Source organism: Acanthopagrus latus, chromosome 10, assembly GCF_904848185.1.
Source record: "Acanthopagrus latus isolate v.2019 chromosome 10, fAcaLat1.1, whole genome shotgun sequence".
In the NCBI taxonomy this organism is placed as follows: Eukaryota; Metazoa; Chordata; class Actinopteri; order Spariformes; family Sparidae; genus Acanthopagrus; species Acanthopagrus latus.
In genome coordinates, this window is record NC_051048.1 from 12,935,565 (window position 1) to 12,956,969 (window position 21,405).

Here is a 21,405-nt window from a genome sequence, read left to right on the forward strand (position 1 = left end):
TTTACAAAACAACCTCTTTGATGCTAATTAGTCAGGCTTCAGGACAGCTCACTCAACTAAAACAACCCTCTTCACAGTGACTGAGTCCCCTCATACCACCAAAGCCTTGTTTGACCCATCCTTCCTCATTCTCCTTGACCTGTCGTCTACGTTTGACACAGTCAGCCACCAAATCCTCCTCTCCACTCTGGTTGTACTTGGCATTTTTGATTCTTCTCTAACTTGGTTTACATTATACCTGACAAATTGCACCTTTCATGTCATATGGAATGGCGCCTTGTCCAAACCCTGCTTTCTGGAAACTGGTGTTCCCCTAACCTCAGTACTAGGACCACTTCTGTTTTCACTGTACACTAGATCACTCGGCTATGCAATCACATAACATGGATTCTCTTACCACTGTTATGCAGATGACACCCACCTGTTCCACTCTTTTCCCCCATTCTCTGACACCCACATTGCAACACGCATCTCAGAATGTTTGGCAGACATCTCCGCTTGGACAACTGCCCATCACCTCAAGCTCAGCCTTCATAAAACTAAACTCCTCTTCATCCTGGGTAAAGACTAACCTCACATGCATTTGTCAGTCACTGTCAAGAACATCACAGTATCGCCTTCATCGACTGCAAGGGACCTGGGAGTAATCTTATCCTGCACCCCCAACGTGACTGCTTTGGCCCAAACCTGCAGATTTGCCCTCTAAAACATCCTCAGGATCCGGTCACAAAGGAACGAAATGCAACTCATTGGCTAACTTGATTGCCGTCACTGCTAGCAATGGCCATGTTGGTTGTTTACATTCAATATCATAATATTAGGTGTTTACTTACAGGTGAATGAGACATTAGGTAGCTTCTTTTTGTTAGATGTTGTGATGAAAACAATACAGTGGTACTCTTTTTCCCCCTGCGCCTGCTCATGAGGACTCTGACAGTGGTATTCGGTAGTTGTCGGACAGTGCGTTCATGGTTTCAGAGTAGTGACTTTGGGGACAGGCCTGAGTGCAGGGGCAGGGTTTACTGGCTTGATACTTTCAGAATCTAGTCTGGGCTTGACGTTTTTTCCAACTTACCATCCCCAGCTTTAAATTCTAAGTAACCTAGTTATCATTAAACATGAAAAACTTAAAATGCAATGCAGCAATCACAGTTACTAATTATTATTGGAATTCAGTAATGTAATGTGCTTCGTCTGGACTGTGTGGTTGTGGTCTGATCAGATATCATTGCTTGTAGCGTAACAACACACTAACTGTTATCAGACTTTGATTTAAATAAATCCTGATTGGTGCACGCAGATACAGTATGTAAATCACATTTTTTTTGTAAATTAACCCCACCTACAACAAAACACACCACAGGCAACCAAAATAACACAAATACAGAAGTCCCAAATTACCTGAATTGTTTGAGTTATTAGAGGACTTCATTACCTATAGGAAGCTGCCGAGTGAGAGAAATCTTTTGTCAGGACCTTTTAAAGGTACAACATGTAACTTCTGCTGCTAGGGGGCTCTCTATCAAAACAAAGGAATTTGAAGGAGTCCTGAGTGGAGGGCTTGGCTAGAGATTCTGGATTATAGCCAGATCCTTTTGAGGATAAACACCTGCAGTCACTTCGGATTTGGCTCTGATCTAGGACTGTTTAGTGACGGGAAGAAAGCTCAGAGATTACTTTTAAACTTTTGGGATTTAAAAGTGGATTATTTTCACTCACTTAATGTTGTCTGCCAACTTGACCTACATAACTTGAGCTTCTATATAAAATGTAAAATAAACCCAACAAAAACAGACAGCTCCAACCACAACTATTTTAAATTATCTATGGCTGTGAGAACATGGTTTCTGATTTGTGTTGAAGTTCATCTGGATTTCAAGCGGGAAACTTGTTTATTTACTAATGATGTGGGGTCCTCCTCTCTGACTGATGAAGGCTCTACTTACCCTCAGAACCAGGAGGTAGGAGGTATGCAGAGGGGGTGAGCTTTTAGCATGTGTTTCTGTTTTTCTCAGCCTTTTCCATCAATGTTTCAACAGCAGCCTCACAAAAGGAAGGTTGGAATGTTACAATTGTTTATCATCAGGTAGTGTTTAGTGAGGATGGCTGTTAAAGCTCCAGCCACTTTTTGGTGAGCTCTGTACAGGCAGGAAGACTGGGGGTTTAGAACTGAGGCCTTCCACAAGACTGGGAAAGGTCTTAGATGGATGATCCCCTCCATGCACACCAAGTGCACGGAGGGGAGGGGCTGTGTGTGGGAGATACTTGGGTGACAGAGAGATGGTTAAGAGCAGGTTAAGGAAATGCAGCCGAAAAGTTATGCTGCATCTTTTAGTAGTACTAAAATCAATCAAAAAAAAACAAAAAAGCAACATGTGGCGGTCGGTCTTGATTGTGTGGCGCACCACCACAAATTTTTTGTGTGTGTGTTGACAGTGCACAGAGAATAACAGGTAGCCTTGTAGGAAGATACACTAACCAACTAACACAGTGGTGTCAAACTGATCCAGTAAAGGGCCATAAAGCTGCACGTTTTCATCCCAACCAAGCAAGAACACACCTGATTTGGATCAGGTGTGTTCTTGCTTGGTTGGAATGAAAACCTGCAGCCACATTTACTGAATTCTGCCTTGTTTACAGTCTGATAACTAAACAGATCCTTCACTCAACAAAATAAAAAGAAATGTCCCACAAAGCAACATCATATGACCGAACAATAGTATCATAGTAACTAGTTGTACCTTTGGCAACATATACGAGGAAAAAAAGATGGCAGTTACACGTGAAGAAGTGTCTGACATCCTTTCTGTCCTACAGACTCTTTGGAACATTTTTGCCTGAAAAAGCACCGTCTGTCCGTGGCAAAAAACTTCAACTCACCAAGTGTTTGTCTCTGCCCACTTTTGTGTAGTTGTTTTACTGTCTTGAAAAAAATCACTGTGGTGGTCAGCCCTCCCAACTGAGACTTCAGTGAGCTTTCCCCCAGAAAACGGCATCCCTCCCCACAAGGGAGAGAGTCAGACAGGGTCCTGTTTACTGATGCCGATTATGTAATTATGTCATTAAGAGCAGAAAACATCAGTTTGTCACTTTCCAGGATGCATGGTGGGTTAGTATCTCAATCACAAGACATTATAACAGCATCTATATGATTATAAACAGTCAGCAGGTACAGGCTTAGATTAACAGCTGGACATGGAGAGGGGGAACATGTTGAAAAAAACACCCAGATGTCAACCTCATGACGTATATCTTCACACCTCTTTTGGATATGCAGCACTGGCTTGCTCTATGAATTGAAAAACTGGTGTGACTTTACGCTGGATCTGCTTGGTTCTGTGTGAACAAACAAAGGCAGAGAATTGGTGAACCTCCGCTGCAGAGATAATGCGGCGTCTCTGTGTAAAAAGGCCTAGTATGAAATTGTGATGTCTTTTAAGGTCAGTTTGTTTATTCAGTTTACTCCGTCATAAGTGCCCCTTTAAATTGTTTCAGTGAGGACTCATAAATAACTACAAATAACTAATGTTATAGAAATCTGTTTATGTTTTGCTGCGCGTATCTGGATTTTTTTATATATATATATATATATATATATATATATATATATATATATATATATATATATATATATATATATATATATATATATATATATATATATATATATATATATATATATATAATATAATATAAAAATCCTTTATCGGTCAGGCTCTACTTTGAATGTATTCAACTGACAAATCCCACACCTTTCCCTCAGTCCTCCCTCCAAAGTCACTCCTCCAAAACTTACAAGTGTGGACTGCTTGAATACACCATCACTGTCCTGACCGCTACACACACACACACTTTTTTTCTAAGCCCCAAGATCTGCTGGATCTGTATCACACGATCCAGACCTTAATAAGATGATTGGGTATCAACCACCAAAAAAAGATCATTGATTATGTATCAGTATCCAGAATTGTCAGATACCTTGAGTTTGGGTGGCAGTGTTGGTTTTGTTTGGCATACATATGTAGAGCCAGCTGCTTGTACATTGTAAATACTGTCTCTGGTCGGACTGGAAATTCCCAATAAGTTGATTGTGTCACTTCATCAACACTTCCTTTTTGCTGCAGTGGCCAGTGGCCAGAGGTTTCTGGACAGGCTATTATTCCGATAGATCTGGGAGGAAGTGTGAACTCTCTGAAGGGAACCTGTAGAAACATCAGTCTATTCAGATCAGGGGAGAGTCAAAACAGGTTTATGAGCAGTCTCACATTGTGGATGTTCATTCTGGCTTAATTTTCTAATCTTTTTATGTCTACATCAGTATATTAGCTTAGCTTTATTTGATGGAAACACTCTGAAACACACCTCATTATGTAACCCCTATTTTATATTTATGTTACTGATCACTTTTAGATATTTTAGATTATTGTTAAGTTCACAAACTCACAGCATGTACTTGTTGTCATGTGTGAAACTTAGTTTTCATATTTTTCAGAACAACATATCCCTGAAAAAAATGTTTTTTTTGTGTGCTTTTTAAAGAATAAACAATGCAGCAGAAGCAGGGTAAGTCCCTGTCTTTGATTGGCTGTTCCTGCTTAGAGTTTGCATGCCACCACTTTACTGTTTGTTGGAGTAAGCTGCTTGATAAAGGTTTCTTATTCTTCATAGTCAGGGATCACACTGTTTACCCTTAAGTTCATTTTCAACTACCAAATCTTTATGATGAGAGAAATATGGGAGTTGTGATACTTTAATTCTCTGCAGTGTAAACATGGTGAGAAACATTTGACCTTAGATCAGCAATGGAAAGAGGTTTGATGGCTCCGTATCACACCTAAGAACCAGTTGGTTCACTGTATTTCATTCTGTATTTATTGTTCTAAAGAATAATCAGTGTGCACAATTTCCAAGCAAACCCTAATCACTGAAGGAACGTTTCCTCAACTGCCAAGTGGGATCTGGTCCAAGTATTTTGCAACTGCCGTGATGATGAAATGCCTGTTTCAGTGAAACTGTTACACCAAAGAAAAATGTTTTGAAGGCTACAGTGAATCATAACCCTGATGTGCCAAAACCTCCACGAGGCCTCCGGCTGCTTTTACATCACTCAGTTGGCAAAGGCACCCACATCTCCTGGTGTCAGCAGTCATCATGCAGCGAGCAGCTACCAGCTTTCATGTTTCTTTATGAAGGTGTTAAACTCCAAAATAGGGATATTTTCCCATGCTACAACACTTTTGATAAGAGCCAGGGAATTTTAATCAGCCTCCTTAAATAGTTGATTGGGTTTATTTACAGTAGCTGTTGCTTGTTCATTATTGAATAACTGGCCAAACTTAAGAGTAGTCGGCAATCTGGCTGAGCAGGTGAAGCAAAACAAAAGTTTAAGATGTCAGTTTTCGTTTTGGTGTCGTGTCTGACGGTAAAAACCTGTAACACCCACCATGCCTGTTCTGCAGAATCACCCTGATAAGAATTAATTTCTTCGTTTATTTTACACGTGTAATCATTTTTGTTGTCCCTCTGGGTTATTTGGGTTATATAGTGCTGGGAGCAGGGGGTTTGGATTCTCCCCACGAGTTGGTCATACTGGGTATCCACAACATAGCCACGCTATGTTTTATGGGTATGATGGTTTGTGGTGTTGTAACTGGGTTCATTCTGCTTTAACCCTCTCACTGAAATGTTATACATGGACACCTGCTTGGATGCTCTACTCATTGTTATAGTTTCAGAGTCAAACAAACAGACTCAACTTCAATCATCATGGTCTGTCACAAATCACTGATGTCCAACTTTTATATACTGACCACTACACAGCATTGACTAAGGTTGTGGTTATCCCCTTCCATCGTGTTTAAAGGGCTTTGAAAATCAAATATTTGTATTTATTGAACAGGGGAGTCAGAATTAAAACCCTTTTTATAGTAAGGGCCTATTTCTCTTGTAGTAAAGATGTAAGTAAAAGCCCCAACCATGATTTGAGAATTCATGGTAGTCATATGGTTTAAAATCATCCTAACCCGTGCTTAACCATTCCTGAAGTAAGCCCTGACCAAGAAGCCTTACAAGAGAGTATTGTCTGTTTATTGCTGGAGAATTTTGATCCATGTGGAAATGGAGCTTTAGACTACAATTACTGGCACTGTGTAATTCCAGGTTGTGGATCTCAACTGTTAGTCACTGAGTCGCCAGGACTTCACAGGATTTCTGCAGAGAGGAGTGGTGTCTGAAGACCTTCTACCTACTTATTACTGAGTGGGCAGACCATCTCCGCAGAACTTCTTGGTCAATTAAAGTTTGTGCTTAGTTGGACTGCAGTGGAGAAATAACATGTAAAATGGCTGAGCGAGAATTGAGTGGCTGAGTAATCAGCAGGAACATATCCTCCTCTTGCTTGCTGTGTGCAGCTTTGTTCCATCCTGTGACACAAAAACAAAAGGAGATATTCCAAAATTCTCACACACTTGTTTTGGACCAGAACCAGCTATGTAATTCAAATGCATGCACACACACACACACACACACACACACACACACACACACACACACACACACACACACACACACACACACACACACCAGAACTTCAGCTCTACACAACACACAATAAGGTCTTTTAGAGGCTTTGGACTCTTCTCTGTTTGAGAACAACCCTCTAAACATCTGTAATCTCCTGTCTAAACAGGCAGCATGCCAGAAAACACACACATTTTGTCTCTCTATGCTTGTGAGAGACCCTAGGCAATGCATTCTCTAGCCTCGAACCCTAACATAATCATTACAACCAAATGCCTAACCCAAACCCTTAATCCAACCCTAACCTAAACCTAATTATAACCTTGATTCTAAAACCAGGTTTTAAACTTTGAACAGCCTGGAAAAAATAATGAGGACTGGCCAAAATGTCGACACAATACAGGTGTTTATTGGCAGTGCTAAAATGGGACTGTGACCTGTAGTTTTCCAGTGAATACACCACCCTCTTTGGCTGTTGCAGTCCCTCCTGACCTGCCAGCTGCTGCTCTTCTTGGGTTATCGGCTACTACTTACTACTCCTTCGGAGATGCTTGTCACAGCTGGAGTATCTCTGGCCTAGGATCTGGCCCTCCACAAGCAAGCCGAGGGCAAAGACTGTAGTCGTTCTAGCTGGGTTTGTATGGAGAGGCACCCCTCCTCACAGACACTCTTCCCTGCCCATTCTGCATAGCCCAGAGACACAGCTGTGAGTTGAATGGGTGGTGTATTTACTGTGGGAAAATATAGCTGGTAATCCTCTCATTGCCACCAGCAATAAATACACACCAGCACACGTGTATATATAAAAAAAAAAAAAACAACTTAAAATTCACATAATAATAACTTGTTAACGTGATATAAAATGGAAAATTACAGATGAAGTTGTGGCAGAAAAAGGTATAGCAGCGATCGGTGGTTCCTTCAAAGCACTTCAGTGTGATATGAAACCAAATACTGTGGGAAAATGTGGGGATGGTTTAATACTATTGGATACAAATTGGATACTGCCCAACCCTCGCCCCTGCAAATAGAGAGAGAGAGAGAGAGAGAACACTAGTAATACGTTGTAACAAAGCAGAACTTTGTCCTTATAATTTTAGTCATCTGTCAGTGCAAGTTAGAGAGGTTGCTGCTGTCTTTTGTGTCAGCTAACATTTGTTGATTTACTCTCATCCAAACACAAAATCAAGACATTTACTGTCATGTTCCAATGACACATGCTAACAAAAACAGTGATTCTACTGTTTTACTGAAGTCATTGAAAACAATTAGCTGTGTTTACTCTCTTCCTCACTGGCTTTTCACAATTTTACACAATAAGCTCTGCTTTTCTAACCCTTCTGGGTTCTTTATAGATGACGTGTCGGCAGACAGCAGTGCCGAGTTCCCGGACAGAGTGTCTCTGATGGAAGTGCGCCTGCAGGCGCAGGAGGACGAGATCACGTTGCTAAAATCCTCCCTGGCTGATGCCCTGCGCAGGATCCGCCTCCATGATCAGCTCTTACCAATACTGAAACAGCAGCTTATTGCAGGTGAGTGATCTTCAACATGATATCTCTACTCCATTGCCTTATGTTACATTGTCAACATACCATTATAAATGAAGCATTGTGGTACAACAGAGTGCTCCAGTATCACTCAGAGAGAACTAATAATCATTTTAATCCCACCCAGTGAGCCCGGGTGCTGCACGAGTTCTGAACCAAGTGTGCTGCTCAGATGGTTGCATCAGCAGCAGAAAACTGTCCTCAAGCTCCGGCGTTGACACGATCCGCCACTCTGCTCCCAGGTACTGGACTTACATGGGCTTTAAAGGACAAATGGGAGGGACCATCACTGTTTTATTTCACTTGATGTATTCATATTACTTTCTAGATCAGAGGCATGCTAGTCCATTCAGAAGTCAGTTTGTGTTCATATGATATGTGTAGTATGATTATGACTGTTTTGTGTTGACCCCGACATTTGAACTATCTCTAGCCAGCTGTTAGACAGCATGGTGCCCAATACGAATGGCCACATAGGAGGCTCAGAGTCCATGAAGCCATCGCCCAGACCAGCAACACTGGACAGGTCAACTCAGACAGAGCCCACCCTCCCAGGGTTGGACACTCAGCGAGTCCCTCTTCCTAGGCGGGTTCAGAGCCTGCAGCTAGAGGATGCCCTCCCACCAGGGGAGCCTGTGGTTGAGGGGACACGGGGTAAGCTCCACCGTGTCCCCGGTTTGGAAGAGGATGAGGAGCAGGAGGAAGATGAAGAAGTAGGAGCAGAGCAGGAAAAGGAGCTGAGTTGGATGTCATCAGTAGAGGAGCCCATTCAGCCCACCACGATCAGAGGCCTCCAGAGGGAGGACTTCCAGGATGGAAGCTGCTCTCCAGAGGAGCCAGGTTCTGGCTCAGCCTCAGTCAGAACCTCAGAGCAGAACCTCATCTCCCGTTCTGGACCCCTGTCCCCCATCCAGGAAGGAGAGAAGAAACAACTGTGCGTTATCCCACCATCCCGCTTTTAACCAACACTCTTCATATTTTTTTCTGTTGCAAATAATTGCATGGCTTTAATGAATAAATCAAAAAGCTTTTCTGATTTTGACTTGTGTGACTGCAAATCCCAGTTATACTGAAAACCCCTTATAAAACCATCAGCCTCAGGTTGCAAGAGTGTGATTGTGCTGCGTTAGAGGAGGAAACATGACATTCTGTCATCATGTTCGCTCCAGCCTCCATGTGCTCTCTTCTCCCAGTGTTTGAACAGGGGGCAAGGAGAACATAAAGCTGTATTGGAACATAATGGAATCACTTGTCCACACTGAGTGACATATCCAAGATTAGCTTCGAGGCACACAGAATTTGAGCCAAATGGAAAATGTGATGTGAGGGCAATTGAACACAGCATAATGTACAAAATGTGCTGGTTAGGGTTACAATACATATACACTCAATGAGGAAGGTCAGGGGGTTTGCAAGACTGATGTTTTCTGCCTGGACAGATTTCAAAACAGTTTCTGTTACATCTACAGAGTTAATACAGAATCCAAAGAACCTACAGAGTGTACCTCTGTTACAACTTCATTGTAACCACAATGAATTAAAGCTGATGGTTCTGTAAGAAGATGCAGATGTTTAAAGTTGACACAGTGCCACTATCTGCAATTCAACTGGGTTTTGCAGTTTTTTTCAGTGCATTTTTACACTAATCATTCCTTTTACATTCCCTTCCAACAAATCAATGATCTCTTGCATGCTGTGATTTGTTTTCCACTGTGAACTCTCTGAACTCAAATGATTATCTCTCTAATTGTGATTCAAAACCACTGTGCCAGAGTAGAGTTGCTTTTGTTTACCTGTTCATGAGCTTCCTTGTTGTGACTTGTAAGGGGGTTTCATTGGTGACGGTAACATAAGCTCAAGTCTCGCTCTGTTAAGAGATACTGGGGAAGCTATGCCTGCATGCTCACTCGTCTACATTCGGCCACTTTATTTAAATATTGGTACTACAGAGATTTGGGAGAAGAGGTTGTTGCCGGCTGAGTTTCACTTCCTAGATCTTAGGCCAGTGACGTAGAAAGACTCAAACGCTGTCTTTAGTTCTGCAACACTTCCTCTGGTGATGCTTCCGGTACAATGGCATGTCATCAGGAAATGGGGTGTGTCGCAAGAAATCCTCAGAGAGGATAAGAGTTTAATTAGGGCTTAGAACATGGTGTGTTTGTGTTTGTCCTTGTTCATCAGTCCTTGTTGAAGTCAGACCCTCATTATGAGCACAGCTTTTAGATTTACGTTTTTTTCACCAACAATCTCTTCTTTAAGTTACCAAGATAAGACAAGGATATTCATTGAAGGCCATTCAAAGAGCTAGTCTTAGTTTTAGGCCAGGGTTAATCCAAGTTTATTATAAATGTATTTCATTATTCCTTAACAACTGAACAGTTTGATAAACTTATGTTAATTCAACGATAAATGTGCATATGTTATGCACAGCACTTCAATTACATTATGTATTTGTTAACTGTTAGTAAGGTAAAATAACTCACTGTCGCCTTACACTGGACAACAGCAAAAAGGTTGGCAGGCATAGCAACTCTAATCGAGGCAGGAAGGAAAAAGGTCAGTTACTTTGGTTTAGTACAATATTATTACACTAATGATAGCCAAAACTAAAAAAATATAAGTATCAAACCAGATTTATTGTGTGAGAAAGTTGGGAATTAAATTTTGCATGCTAATAGTGGTGTCGGTGATTCCATCCTTGTGGGATTAGTGTCTGTATGTGGACATACAGCCAGTGTTTACCTGGAAGCTGACTCTGATTTCTGTCCTGGTGTTCCAGGGTTCGCAGGAACAGCGAGAAACTGGGAAACCCAGAGAGGCAGAGGAAACGTCTGGACAAGAAGGCCGCGTCCTCGGCCAACCTCCTCACCCGCTCCCCCAGCCTAGAGAAGTGAGCCACACTGCCATCACTCACAGCTGTCATCCTGTAGTCACACAGCTCACATTTTCCTATGCCTTCTGCAGCCTTGCATATCTCATCAAAGACACACTTGCTGGAACACTGATGGCCCCTATGAATAATAATAAAATTCCATTCCCATGAAAACATTGCAGTAAGACAGTATGTGATACTTGAGTGAGAGACTGAAGGATAAAAGCATAATTTTTATGAAATGGTGTCATACTGTATATCTATGTCACACAGTTATTTTCTGTCTCCACAGTCGGGCAAAGGACCTGGTTGCCAGTGCAGGTGATTCATATTTCGACTTTTTCTCTTTTGTGTGTAAGCCTGAAAATTAGATTGACATAACTGTGTACTACTTTTTCCAAATGAAGAAGGAATTTATCTAGCTACTCACATTAGATATCTAACACAGATATCCCGAGGACAAGAAATTTTGGCAACTCTCATAACTTTGGTTTTAGAGCATTTAGCAGACACTTTTGTCCAAATCGACTTACAGTAATTCATACATACATTCATGGCGGTGGCTGCCATGCAAGGTGGTGACCAGCAGGAGCAGTTTGCCCGAGTACACTTCGACATGCAAACCGGGGGAATTGAACCAGCGACCTTCCAATAATAAGATGCTGGTTCTACCCCTGAACCACAGCCGCCTTATGTTCTTTTTCTTGTATTTGTCTTTTATTTAATCCGAGATGTGGACTCAAGTCATTGTGACTTGGACTCGAGTCAACTTGAGTCACTCTTTTGATGACTTGTAACTTGACTTAACAGAAAATAAGTCCCTTGGGACCTGTCTTGCCTTAATAGAGGACTGTATTTGACTTGAATTGGCCAAGAAAAATTACTTGCATGAGACAAGGAACAAAGGACTTGCGCCGCATTTCTGTAAAAGACTTTCCATACTATACACACCTACAAAAATCCCCTCTCTAATAAAGACCAAAAAAGTGGGCTACCATTTATACGACTGAGCATGTACAAGACTGATTGGACCAACTGGTGTTAGTCAAACCTCACAATGCTTTGCAGAGTGTGCACATGGAGTCATTCATTTTCCCTTGTGAGCTGCAACTTTAACAATCTGTGCATGCCAATAATCTTTGCTCATATATGAAATGATATAAAACTAATCACAATGTCATGTTTACATAGTCACACAATAACTATGATGCTAAAGAACATGCTCTAATGAAAGTGAAGTTAGATTTGACCGCAGTAAACTATTGTTGTTCTCAGCCTCCATTATAGATGATCAGAAGGTGAAGCTGTTGAGATAACTTAGGAAAAAAACAAAGTCACACCTGCATGCATTTACCTGCACATAAACCAGGTTTCCCTGCATTCCATTTCAGTGTCATATCCTGATTAGGGTTACGGTTATGTTCTTTGTGCATTCTTCTTTTGGCTTAGAACATGGCTTGCCTATCAAGTGCAACAGCTTGATCCTGGATGTTGTGGAGGAGACAGGGCTCCATAAAGATATGAGTCTCTGATTTCATATTGTTTGGTCAAGTTTGGTGGTCGAAAGATGCCCTGGGCAGTGATCATCTCAAAATCGGATGGTATTAATCTAAAACTTGCCTTTCTTTTCCAATGCTGATGATTTCTGTCATGGGCGAAATCCCTCTTCAGCTATAAAGATGAAAAAAAGCCAAGCAAGGATATTTTTTCCCACTGAGTCTGTGCTCTAACAGAGCTCTAATCCTTAAAGGAACAAAGAGAGATGTGCTGCATGGATTTAGTCCATCTATTGTGGATCATTATTGCATGTCATTTCATTATAGGGACGTTTCATTCAGGGTTAATCCATCCTGACTTCAATGCTGGCAGTGCCTCAGTTGAGCTATACTTCTGTGCTTGTTCCCAGGCAGCTTCTTACTCATATGGAGTCGTTTTTGCAAAATTGAGTGCATTTCCCAACACACCACATTTGTGGTTAGCGTAGCTTTTATGAGTGTTGGCCTTTAGTCTGCCTCTGGTTAGCCCTGTTTTTCGATGTCATTCCTACAGTACAGAGTACAATCTCAGACTCTCTCACATTGCAGAACTTGAAAGATAAGAATTTTGTTGTTCAACAAAAGATGTTAATCACTGTGGCTTGATAGTCTATGATGGTTTTTCCACTAATTGGAGTGTTCTTGGTTTGAAACATGCTCTGATAATTCACGTGATTTTATTAAATGGTAAAACAGCTTCAGCTACAATCTGTCTTTAGGTGCACTAGTCTGGCTCCAGATCTGTTTTGCAAGTTCACTTAACAAAATTGCAGCTGTGCATGGTTCTTTGATTGATGTAACACTCAGTGGCAACCACAGGATCTGTGTTGACTAAAAAGTCTAAAATGACGGTATGTGCTACTGATGGACAAAACACAAATGCAATTGTTTTTGTGAGAATTCAAACTGTGCTTCAAATGAGGAAAGACATGTAATATTTGATTTGTAATAACCTGTTTTCTTGGCAGTATAAGTACAACAGGTAATGCTTTATGGTGTTGTTCTTATCATTAATGTCAAATTGAGAAAACTAGTGAGCTGTGCTGAATAATCATGACCCTGAACTGTCTGAGAGGTGATGCTTTGAACAAATCCTATGTTGTTTTCAATTGTTCAAAAGACATGAGATGTCCTTTTATTGTAACAGTCTTCCTAATGCAGGATACATTTATGATACCGAGTCTCAGGATCCTTCTAATTTAGAGTCATGGGTATGAATTCAGTTTTTTAAGAGCTGTTTTTGGTGACAGGCCCACTTGTATGAGATACACTCTTTCATCTTAATCTTTACTCTTTTAATCAGATGCTTTAAAACGCAACTTTATAAACAAAATCCTAGAACACATTTTCTTTCAGGGAATGCCTCAAACTTAGACTTTGAAAACATGAAGAAAATATAGACACATTAAAAAGGCAAATTTAGCTAGGCAAAACAACAAAAGCCTAAGAGTCATCTGTAGCAGCCATCATCGCTGTCATCTTAGTCCAGGCAGTGATTAAAGTGCAGGTCATCAATTTCCATAAAAATGTCACAACTAAATGCTGTATCTCTCTGTATGTATTTATTATTTCAGGAGAGTAAAAATAAATCAGATGAAATGAATCACATTGGATCTGCAACATTATACTATTTAAATGTCTTACCTGTTTGTTGAGTGTTCTGTAAAAACCTTGAGCTAGTGGAATGGGTCAACACTGAAAAAGATGCAGTAACCTCAGTAATACACCCATTTCTGCACAGTGAACGGAATTAGAGTCATTGGTAAACTCATCCACTGACATGGGTCATATTTAAGTTTATCCAGATTTTTTATGTCATTATCTGCAGTTATTCAGATATATTTATCCCATAAAGAGGCTAAATAATCCAGCTTCTTTTTACCCAGCACAACCAAAATTCATTATTGGTATAATTCTACATCTGTATCCTGAAATGACAATAGCATTTAATTTGTTGAGGAGTAACAAGTGTCTGTTAAGTACAGTAGAACACAAGTTATGATTTATCTTCAAAACCCACATATGAGAAGCCTGTCTTACTGCATCCCTGCATCACATCTTTGCCAATTTGGTCGTCCTCCGACTCCAGCACGACAGTGGTCAACTGTCTCATCTTACTCTCAACAAGAAAGTACCTAACTAAATATAAAAAACTATTTAGCTGCTATAAGCTGCTCCAGACCAAGTAAAGCTGTAGCAGTAAAAGGCACAGTTTTAGCACAGTTCAGTGAATCAAATCTCTGCTCGAGAAGAGAAAAAGAAAGGGGAAAGTTCCTTGAGTGTGTTATTGTAGTATCCATGATTTCACCCCACCTCCAGCTCTTCCCCTGAGCAACTTAACCAGAAATGTTCTGATTAGAAGTGGCTATATTAGCAGTTTGTATATTCAGAGCCCTGAATCTTCATTTCATCAGTGTGAAAAATTGAGAACATCTGTTCTACCAATGGACGTATTATGTGTGTATGGTCAGTGATAGTGTAGTAGTAATTAATGATCGATTACTGAAAATGATGGGGAGTTGTGCAGTTGTTTCAGACCTCCACCTTAGGGAAACTACTTTACCCCAGCTTTCTTTAGCTTTCTTTATGGCCTAACATTTCCCCTCCCTATTTAAACCAGCCAACACTTTTTTTTATGAGTTTGATTTCTTGTGAAGCCAAATGTTGCGGAGCCAGTTTGGGCCGTGGGCGCTGCCTGGAATCACATGCACTGTGGTTAGCCGAGTAGCTGCAGCACTCCAACTCGCCTGACTGAATGATGGATGGCCAGCTCTGCAGAGGAGGCTGCCAAAAAACATTTTTCAAGTCGCTCTCTTTCACCTTGCCTTTCATTCATTCTACGTGTTGTTCCAAGTCTTATTTGATTCAGTTATAGTTGTACCTGGCATTAGTGTAGCCATTTAGATTCCTGACAGCAGAGAATGGCAGAAAATGTAGGAGGACATAGTTCAAATGTCTTGGCTATTTTTGATACTTTTATGCTTAAAACCCCAAATGTGTCCCTAACACTGAAATTTAAAACGCTTTCACTGAAGGCTGCCATTGTCTCCCTGGTCTTCCTTTTCATTCTTTGATCACAAGTTTGCCAGTTTAAAACGGTGTTTGATTCTTGTCCTTATAGTTCAGCTAATTTTTAGTGTATTTTTCACAAACCATCAAACAAACATGTCATTATTTAGTGTCTGTTTAAATTGTGTAATTAATTTGGAATTTTTTTATAACCAAAAAGAGGTTTATACTTTACATTATAAACTGTATTGGTGTTCTCTTGAGTGTTTAAACTTTTGGTTCTGACTGATGATGTTCAAAAGGTTATGGTTCAGTTATTTATTATTTAACAGCACAGGGCTAATCAAATGTCTGAGAGAAGATGCCAATCTGTAGTGTGTTGTTTTTTTAAGATAGGGTGGCCGGAGATTTAGTTTCAAATGTTAAACAAACTGACAGTGTGAAGAAACAACGGTCTTGATGTTATGTCCAAGATACCTAAGTATTGTGTTGCGGAGATGACCTGCCCCAGTCCAGGCAAACTCTAGGGCCACTGGCTCCACAGCTAACTGAGCCATGAGCTAATTAGCTATCGGTTGCTAGCTACAGCCATGGATGGCAAGCAAAGAGCAGCAGTCGTAAATTACACTGGTGATATGCTGCCCCCTGTGTTTTTGAAACTACCTTTGAATTCTGGCAATATTTTAAAAATTACACATTTAAGCTTAAAATAAATGTTAAAAAAATAAATAAAGAAATAAAGTAATGTTCTTGTTTATATTCATATTGAGGCCTCATTTCTATCTCATCTGGTAATATTCCAAAAACCACCTTGTGACCAGTGTTGTTATTGTCTACTATCATTTACTGGATCAAACTTAACTAGCAGATTCCACAGCAGGAATTATATTTTTCTTCTTGCCCTGTTTAGCTTTGATTAATGTCTCCCTGTTTCCTCACTATCTTGTGACTTCTGTTGTTGCCACAGAGGTTAGTGTTTTGGTAAGTCTTCTTAAAGTGTTTCGCTGGCCTATTATCAGGTGCTATAATTTCATGGTCTGACACCAGACAGAAGACCCAGAGTCTGAGCAGTCTGCTCAGACTTCACCCTAATATCTCATAAATATACAAAACAAAACCCAACATAACAGAGACCATTACATTCCAAAAAGAACTGGAAAAGGAAGATATAACCCAGCTTGAAATTCTAAACTCATAGATCTAACCCCTTTCAAACTTGGAATAGCTCCTTGGGGATTCCTAAAGTGGAAGTTAGGTCAGCTGTGACTTGTTGTTTATTTGTTTGGCTAAATTTGTGCTTTCATGCTCACACAGGATCCCCCGGGTCAAGAAGAGGAACGTACAGCCAAGGTAGACCTTTTTTTTTTTATGTCACTTTGTATCTTTAGCTGTTTTTATGCCCAGAAGGTCATCAGAGAGTGGTGTACTTTTCCAGCAGTCTCCCGTTCACTGTAGCCTAGTCACACACAGACAGTTTTATATTGAGTGTTCTATTCTAGTTTCCACTTGTCTATTGGCAGATGACCACTAAAACCATGCTGAGAGTTAATATTGGACTTAGATTCATCAGGTGAACAGAAAATAATTACAATGGAATTATTTTGTTTATAATGAGGTAAAACATACTTAGTTGTTAGTTTATTTAGCACATCTAGCTAAATTGATACCTCTGTAAAACAGTTTTCCAGCCATATCCCATTCCACTACTGGATTAGACTGCAGCCAGTCTTAGTATCTGATGTATGGCATATACGGGGATGTATATCAGTGATTGTTTTTTAAGCTTGTTCTAGGTGAGCTAAAACACTATTAGCTGATTAAATATTTCATAGTAGCTACGATGACATAACTACATTATTTGTTTTTAGCCATGCTCATGGCGTAGCTCAGGGGATGTAGGTTGCTTGGTCCAGACTGAAATATCACATCAACTGTTGGAAGGATTGCCATTGGATGACTTAAGCATGTAGCCATGTATGTGTATATATATATATATCTATATATATATATATCTATATCTATATATATATGTATGTGTATATATATATCTATATATCTATATATCTATATATATATATATATATATATATATATATATATATATATATATATATATATATATATATATATATATATATATATATATATATATATATATACATATATGATTATATAAGGAAAACCATAAACCATTCAGTATGAAGACATTGACTTATCAGCACTTTATGAGTTGATATGACAACATTTCTTTTGTAAATTTAAACATCTAGCATGTCCAACTTTCTGGATAATGCAAGTCCAGTATTCACTCTTTTAGCTTTATTTTAGGACTCCACCAACTCCTGACAAAAGAATCTGTCTCTTTTGCTGCTAAAGGCTTCACTGTGATCATCACCTATACTAGTCTCTAACTGCTGTTGCTGGGCAGATTGTGGGTTGCAGGTTTTTAGTAGGGCTGAGTGAGCACTGAGCACTCTTCTGAAACCAACAGTCGGTACAGATTATAATGCTTCGTCATTGGGTAGCTGACTGAAGTTTATCAATTTAAAATTTATGTTTCTGTAAAACTCTTAAAATTGTGATCAAAAACATTGATCTGAAGATCAGTTCTGAGGTTTTTCTTAACATTTTTATAAGAAATATTAAAGATAGCAATTTATGATGAACTCAAGGAAGGAGAAACAGTGAGTACAGGGCAGTAAGCTATCAAGGTGCACAAATGTTGACAAAGGAAGTTTGATTAGGATACATGAAGGGAAAGTAAACAGAAAAACAATTGTCTCTGTCTGCCTCTCTGTGTATTACCACTACATACCTGGTCCCCTGCTATGTTTGTCTTCCAGGACAGTCAATCAAAATGTTCATCCGAGGCCGGCCGATAACCATGTACATCCCCTCTAACATCCAGAACTATGAAGACCTGAAGATGGAGCCGCCCTCTGAAAGACTGGAGCTGGACTGGGTGTATCCTTCCAGAATGCCACAGCTGTATTGAGCCTCTCCTTCATTTTTATGAGGTTTATATTACATTCAGACAGCGCTGATTCAAATGTGTGGTCGTTTCTGGAGTCAAGCCATGCGAGCCAATATCTCTGTAGTATCTAGTCTAGTGTCTTTGAGGACTCCATCAGTCACAGATTAACTGTTAGCTGTGAAGTTGTGGGTGTTTTATCGGGGGAGTTCATAAGACAAAAATTGTTTCATTATTCTTTCGCTACTATTCATATCAACTCAAATTTTCACATGCAGATTGGTTGACAGTGACACAGTTTTCATTGTTGGGTGAACTGATCCTTTAATGAATGAATTGAATTTGACCTTGACCGTGTCATGCCAGCTATGGTTACCGAGGACGGGACTGCCGGGCCAACCTGTACTTCCTTCCATCAGGCGAGGCAGTGTACTTCATCGCCTGTGTTGTTGTGCTTTACCACATCAACAACCGCACGCAGCGCCACTATCGCAAACACACAGACTGCGTCCGCTGGTCAGTGCAAGACAATGTTTAGTAACTGAATCCACAGATTAGATAAAATGAAATTTAGGCCGAAAGATTGGACTGAGATGTAGCCTACAGCTAACGGACTGCCTCCATGGGAAATTACTTCATGTTTACATCACCCAAAAGTATGACAAGAATAATAGTACCTGATGGTGAAATCAAAAATATTCTGATATTTGGATGGTTTTACACAATCACTGACAATCATTTTTGGACAGATCTAAGGCTCACTATGTTCTGTCAACATAAACTATATAAGGGGTGGGAATGAAACTGTTAACACACAGAGATTAAACAAATGAACAAAATCTGCGAAGAGTCTTAGCTTGGCATTTCTTTGTCCATGTCCGTGTGTCCCATCATTCCAATATAGAATAGCTATAAACTGGCAACAGGCTAACTGCCAGATATCAGAACAGTTGGAGTTGGAATGATTAGAAGTCACGGTTCAGTACATTACTCGGTTTTGGATTCATAGTTCAATACAAGTTTGGTACAACGGAAAAATAGCAACAAATCCCAAATGCTAGGTTTCTATTCATTTATTCTGAACAGACAGTACTGCATTCAGTCAACCTGAGTTAGTTGGTACTGTACCGCTTCCTGTAGTGTATTAAGCAGCAATAAAATGCACTCTTTCATTGGTTATGTTTTAATATAGGGCTGATAAGAAATAAAAGGTGTTTGACATCTCTCTTGTTATAAGAGTACAAAATTAATAGAATAACTTACTACGGAAACCACGGACTGGCTTATGTGTGCACAGGTTGGGACAATGTAATGTGTTGTGAGCACTCTTAATAGATACTTGAGGCTGGGCTCCCCTACTACTGCATATGGGTGCATATGAAATATATATGCCAGTATCCTCTGTGATGACTTTGGTCCTGTCTGCTCTCACATCCAAAGGCTGGTTAACGGAATACATTTTTGCACTCCTGTCCTTTTTCTGCCTTCTGCTTTGATGATTGGTGTCTGATGTGATGTGTTGGCATATTGGACGTAATTCCAATCACATACAATACAGCTGCAGCAGCTAGACATAAGCTTCACCCGGTTGCATGCACCGAACCGTCATGCTAGTACCTTGACGGTTCAGGACAAATACGTGTACTGTTGCACCCCTACACGGAGTCATGAAGTAGTGACTCTGGTTAGTTAGCTTGTCAGGAGAATCTGCAGAGTGCCTTCATGTTTAAATCAAAATATCAATATTTAACACCAAAGCATCAATGATAGTGGCTTAAGAGGAAGCGATCAATATTTTGTCCCACCCCGAATCCATATACTATATTTCTTGAACAACAACACTGTATATATCCACTCACTGATGTCAGTCAAAAGCACAAACACTCTGGGTTCAAAGGGTTAAAAGTTGTTGTAAAAATGTCTCATATTTAACCATCATAGCCTATTACAATCTGTCAAAACATTTTAAAGTCCATTTAACTCTGTTAAGAGATATCAACGTGCTGCCAACTAGCACACCGAGGGCAAACAAAGAAAGCTATTTTCTGCTTCACCCAACTCTGAACTCAACCCAGGTTTTCATATGGCTGCTGGAGGCGGGTGCAGTGTTGACTGTGTGTACTAGAGATGTGAGGAGACGATTAGCGCGCTAGCAAGTTACCACTTGCCCCTGAACCACTGTAACCACTAAACTGTTCAAAATAGCTCTTGGCTCAAACAATAGTTAGGATTTGATGTGTCTTTTGACAGCAGAATTCTAAGAAAATGGGTTCATGTCAGGTCCCAGAGGCAGGGGACTTTCCTACTGCCTTAATGTCAGGCATCATGCACTTGTCTGTTTTCGCAACAAATCCCACTGAATCTCAATTTCAACCTGACATCAGGCTCTCAACATGACAAAATACTGAGACATGTATGTGGGAGTTAGCTGAGGGTCAAACCGTTAGCCCTCTGCTCAGTGAGACAAATCCAGTTATACAGATAATTGAGACTGATCTTAAACCTGCAATCTGTTTTAAAGGCATTTCATGTTCACACAGTATGAGTGTTCGGGATAAATGAATGAATGAATGATTGAATGAATGAATAGACTTCTTTTGTGGCCCTGTGTCAGAACTGGGATCACAGAGAACTTAGGTATAATTCATGGCTTTTTTTCCCATACTATTGGTGGGTCTATGTATAACAATGCCACTATTCCTATACTATGCAACTGAATTGGATGTAATCATCCTTACATTAAAGCAGAAAGCCCTTTAGCCAGTGTGCTTAAAGACAGAGCCAATGCAACATCATAATTTCTCAAATACATTACAAACCACACTTCACTTAACCATCAACTACTCTCATTTTCACATGGTGGATCTAATGTGGATATGTCACCAATAGCATATGTGAACCAATTTTTGTCCAACAGCCCTGTACAACCTCTTCTTGTTATTTAGTGAAATA

At 40.1% G+C, this 21,405-nt stretch overlaps 1 protein-coding gene across 2 annotated transcripts in view; it reads left to right on the forward strand.

Moving 5' to 3' along the window:
• eml3 (EMAP like 3) overlaps positions 1–21,405 on the forward strand; it is a 60,069-nt gene that overhangs the window by 20,018 nt on the left and 18,646 nt on the right. Inside the window, exons 3-10 of one of the 2 annotated variants that reach the window (XM_037112850.1) lie at positions 7,875–8,051; positions 8,194–8,308; positions 8,500–9,000; positions 10,846–10,956; positions 11,231–11,259; positions 16,797–16,832; positions 18,326–18,446; positions 18,820–18,969. In XM_037112850.1, the coding sequence (XP_036968745.1) occupies positions 7,875–8,051; positions 8,194–8,308; positions 8,500–9,000; positions 10,846–10,956; positions 11,231–11,259; positions 16,797–16,832; positions 18,326–18,446; positions 18,820–18,969 (1,240 nt within the window). The remainder of the gene's footprint in view (positions 1–7,874; positions 8,052–8,193; positions 8,309–8,499; positions 9,001–10,845; positions 10,957–11,230; positions 11,260–16,796; positions 16,833–18,325; positions 18,447–18,819; positions 18,970–21,405) is intronic. The other variant, XM_037112851.1, reaches the window with a different exon arrangement.